The following is a 5,000-nucleotide window of genomic DNA, read 5'->3' on the forward strand; positions in this document are numbered from 1 at the left end:
CCCCAATCCTAACCCCAATCCTAACCCTAACCCCAATCCTAATCCTAACCCTAACCCCAATCCTAATCCTAACCCTAACCCCAATCCTAACCCTAACCCTAACCCCAATCCTAACCCCAACTCTTACCCCAACCCCAATCCTAACCCTAACACCAACCCTAACTCCAACCCTAACCCCAATCCTAACCCTAACCCCAACCCTAACCCCAAACCTAACCCCAATCCTAACCCCAATCCTAACCCCAATCCTAACCCCAATCCTAACCCCAATCCTAACTCCAATCCTAACCCCAATCCTAACTTCAGGAGAAAGAAAACTCTGATGTCATCTTTGTCGTTTTTCAGCGCTTCACATCCACACTCTCTCGCTCTGTGTGTGTGTTGTGTGTGTGTGTGTTGTGTGTGTGTGTGTGTGTGTGTGTGTTGTGTGTGTGTTGTGTGCCTGCCTGAGTGTGTGTGACCAGTCGGAGGAAGAAGAGCCGGGCTGCAGCCACAGTTGTAAAAAGTCGTAGCGGACCACATGAGTGTCAGACAGGGACCAATAAAGTTTTTACCAGCAGCTGTAAACTCCTCTCTCTGAGGCAGAGTATGGGCTCAAGCAGAGGGCTCAGGCAGAGGCCTCAGGATAGTAAAACATTTATCTATCTTTCTCTTATTCTCTCAGTTCTTTCGGATACTGACCCTCTTCTCTTTTTCATGGACAGAAGTGGAATAACTCTGAAGTATTCAGGAATGTGTGACTGTGGGTGAGATGTGGCCTGTAGTCATTCCAGCCTTCTGCGTCTCTGTGTGTCTCTGTGAAATTGAGTTGGTCTGCAACGGGCAACAGGCAGGATGTAGCGACGCTGTCTTTCCTCACATGTTGCTCTTTTGTATTATATGTATAAACTCCCAGTAATCTATTGGGTAAAACACCAACGTTTCTTCACCCTGAAGGTCAGAATGGGGCAGTGAGTCTCTCTAGGCTTTAGCTCGACAGGCTAACAGTCTGGTGATGCTCAGATGACCTGAGTTCAAAGCCAGTTGATCAAAACACTATAGTTTAACTTCTCATTGCTCTTCAGATCAGCCCCAAGGTGTGACAGTAGCTTGTTAGCTACTAGCTTTATATTAAACTGGCATCATTAGTCTTCTATAGGATGCAATTTGATCTGGTGGTAATCAGCTTTCTCTACTCTCTCTCTCTCTCTCTCTCTCTCTCTCTCTCTCTCTCTCTCTCTCTCTCTCTCTCTCTCTCTCTCTCTCTCTCTCTCTCTCTCTCTCTCTCTCTCTCTCTCTCTCTCTCTCTCTCTCTCTCTCTCTCTCTCTCTCTCTCTCTCTCTCTCTCTCTCTCTCTCTCTCTCTCTCTCTCTCTCTCTCTCGCTCTCTCTCGCTCTCTCTCGCTCTCTCTCGCTCTCTCAATTTCAATTCAATTTCAATTAGATAATAAGGTAAAGGGTGGCTACTTTGAAGAAGTTACCACATGATTCCATATGTGTTATTTCATAGTTTTGATGTCTTCACTATTATTCTACAATGTAAAAAAAATTATAAAAAATAAAGAAAATCCCTGGAATGAGTAGGTGTGTCCAAACTTTTGACTGGTACTGTATATATTTTAACGAGTAAATTCGTTGTTTTTGCATTGTGAAGTTGCTACCGAAGCGAGCTGGTCGTTAGTTATTTTCTCAGGTTTTGATCCAGTCGTTCAATGATGATGAGAGACAAGAACTTCAAAAAATAATGATTTAATAAATATCCTATAGGTCTACATAGGCCGCACTGCGCTGGTTAATGAATGAATGGAATTTTGAGTGTTTACGGTTTCCATGGTGAATTATTCGTTTCACATTCGTTCTTGGGCTAGCTAGCCTACTGGCACAGGAGAGATCGCATTTGTAAAATGATACATTGTTGCACAGGTTGTAGAGGCAGACAGGAAGTTTAATACAACCTCCAACTGTTGTAGAGGCAGACAGGAAGTTTAATACAACCTCCAACTGTTGTAGAGGCAGACAGGAAGTTTAATACAACCTCCAACTGTTGTAGAGGCAGACAGGAAGTTTAATACAACCTCCAACTGTTGTAGAGGCAGACAGGAAGTTTAATACAACCTCCAACTGTTGTAGAGGCAGACAGGAAGTTTAATACAACCTCCAACTGTTGTAGAGGCAGACAGGAAGTTTAATACAACCTCCAACTGTTGTAGAGGCAGACAGGAAGTTTAATACAACCTCCAACTGTTGCAAACCAAATAGTAGTTTAGGGAAAACATGTGTAGACGCTTTTTCGCGAGGGGAAATTAAGTTCATAATTTTCCTGCCTGGGCTGCGGGACAGTGGAATTATGACCTTAACCCGTCATGGTATTTTGCAGGAGTTGTTGTCCCATAATATGTCCCGCATATCAACCAATCGGCATCTAGGATCCAAACAACCCGTTCTCTCTTGTACAGACAATACTGTTAGTCTAAGGCGAGAGGCCCAGGGTTCCTCTTCTCTCAGACTACTAACGGCTTGTAACGTGTCCAATTTTCCCTACAATGGACAATAGTAAAGTCATGTAAAATGTCCTCTCTAAAGGGCCCCTCTCCTCTCCTGTCTGTCTCGTCTGAGATAGAGGCTGTACCGGTGAGGTGTGCTGGCAACAATGCTCGGAGTGTTCCCGTCTCCCACCTATTGATTGACAGCTGGTGCCGCCAGTCAGGTGGAAGCAGCTCTGTGAGAGCCCGCCCACCCCCCTGCCCTCAGGGTTATTCCAAACCAAACCCCGGGAACCTTGGAATAACCCTTAGAATCACACACAACCAATCACACACAACCAATCACACACAACCAATCACACACAACCAAACACACAAGGGGAAAAACAAACACAGGAATTTTACTTCCAGACCCCCAGACACATGGACAAACACAAACACACACTTGCGCACACAAACACACAAACACACAAACCTAATCCTATTCCTGAGCCTTCTCTTCTCTTCTCAATGTTCAGGAACCGAAAGTGCAATTTATATAATAAAGTTCTACTCATAAGAACAGGTAGGGAAATCGCAATATTATTCTTGGACGATATTAACATTTACATTTACATTTTTAGTCATTTAGCAGACGCTCTTATCCAGAGCGACTTACAGTTAGTGAGTGTATACATTTTTCATACTGGCACCCCGTGACCGATCAAAACAAATGTTCTCATGCTCTCTGTCGTCTCTCTGCAGCAGACATGTAGTGAGCAATATGTTTGGAACATCACGATCGCAATAAAATCGCAGTATTGAATCGCAATACATATAGAATCGTGAGGTCCCTGGCAATTCCCAGCCCTACTCACAAGCGAAGAACTGCCATGGTTGGTAGGTCTCTCCGAAGTCGGTGGAGCGTTCTAGAACCCACAGGTCTGGTCGAGGAGAGTTGGCAAACTTGATCAGGACATAGGCCACATGGAAGAGCTGCCATGGAGAAAGAAGAGGGACAAATCTGCTGTTAAAATACGTTCAACACATTGAAACCTGTTAAATAGTTATTTGTTCTTTCTCCGTCACTTAGACGGCTAGCCCCCCAGCCAGCCCCCACCAAGCCAGCCCCCAACCAGCCAGCCCCCCACCTAGCCAGCCCCCCACCTAGCCACCCAGCCAGCCCCCTTCCCCCCATCCACCCAGCAACCCAGTCAGCCCCCACCCAGCCAGCCCCCCACCCCCCACCCACACATCCAGCCACCCATCCATCCAACCACCCAACCACCCATCCAGCCACCCATCCATCCACCCATCCAGCCACCCATCCATCCATCCATCCATCCATCCATCCATCCATCCATCCATCCATCCACCCATCCAGCCACCCACCCAGCCACCCATCCATCCACCCATCCAGCCACCCATCCATCCACCCATCCAGCCACCCATCCATCCACCCACCCACCCACCCAGCCACCCATCCAGCCACCCATCCATCCACCCATCCATCCACCCATCCATCCATCCATCCATCCATCCATCCATCCATCCACCCATCCATCCATCCAGCCACCCATCCATCCACCCATCCAGCCACCCATCCATCCACCCATCCAGCCACACATCCATCCACCCACCCACCCACCCAGCCACACATCCATCCACCCACACATCCACCCACCCACCCACACATCCAGCCACACACCCACCCACCCACCCAGCCACACAAAAATTCTTAATTAGTTGTTAATCTTCTCGATTTCTAAAGGCACAACCTAGATTGGTCCTCGTGACAAACTGACACATTTTAATTTTCGTCAAAAACAACTTTATATCGAAGGAGTGCCGTTGGTTTGACGTCCTGCACAAGCACAGTTTGGCATGACGCGACCGTTAGATCCGATGACGTGTTTCTGACGCGACCGTTAGATCCGATGACGTGTTTCTGACGCGACCGTTAGATCCGATGACGTGTTTCTGACGCGACCGTTAGATCCGATGACGTGTTTCTGCGCATATTGAGCTTAGCTAGCCAACGTCGCCATGACATCGCCTACAAGCGTTACCGGGGATTTCATACTAAACCATCTTTGGTAATAGGGTGTTGGATAAGCTATTTTTCCGGGTTAGAACAACTTCCTGTCTGGAAGAGGAAGTGACCTCATCCAGTTTTGAGTTTCTAGTTAGTCAGTCAGTGAGCTGTGTTGAGTGAATGTGTGTGTGCATGTGTGTGTGTGTGCGTGCTTGTTTGTGCGTGTGTGCGCATGCCTGTGCATGTGTATTTGTATTTGTATTTATTATGGATTCCCATTAGGTAGCAGCTACTCTTCCTGGGGTCCAGCAAAATTAAGGCAGTTCATGCCCTCAGGCCCCTACTCCACCACTACCACATATCTACAGTACAAAGTCCATGTGTATGTGTGTGTATAGTGTGTATGTTATCGTGTGTGTTTGTGCATGTGTCTGTGTCTATGTTTGTGTTGCTTCACAGTCCCCGCTGTTCCTTAAGGTGTTTTTTAAATCTGTTTATTTTTAAAAAATCTAATTTTACTACTTG

At 46.7% G+C, this 5,000-nt stretch overlaps 1 protein-coding gene across 2 annotated transcripts in view; it reads right to left on the reverse strand.

Annotated features, from left to right (window-relative positions):
* The window catches only part of lama5 (laminin, alpha 5), a 194,445-nt gene that overhangs the window by 125,761 nt on the left and 63,684 nt on the right, over positions 1–5,000 (reverse strand). For both annotated transcript variants that reach the window (XM_045209507.1, XM_045209506.1), the window contains exon 3: positions 3,319–3,436. In XM_045209507.1, coding sequence (XP_045065442.1) covers positions 3,319–3,436 — 118 coding nt within the window. The remainder of the gene's footprint in view (positions 1–3,318; positions 3,437–5,000) is intronic.

The sequence above is a fragment of the Coregonus clupeaformis genome, chromosome 30, assembly GCF_020615455.1.
Source record: "Coregonus clupeaformis isolate EN_2021a chromosome 30, ASM2061545v1, whole genome shotgun sequence".
Classification (NCBI taxonomy): domain Eukaryota; kingdom Metazoa; phylum Chordata; class Actinopteri; order Salmoniformes; family Salmonidae; genus Coregonus; species Coregonus clupeaformis.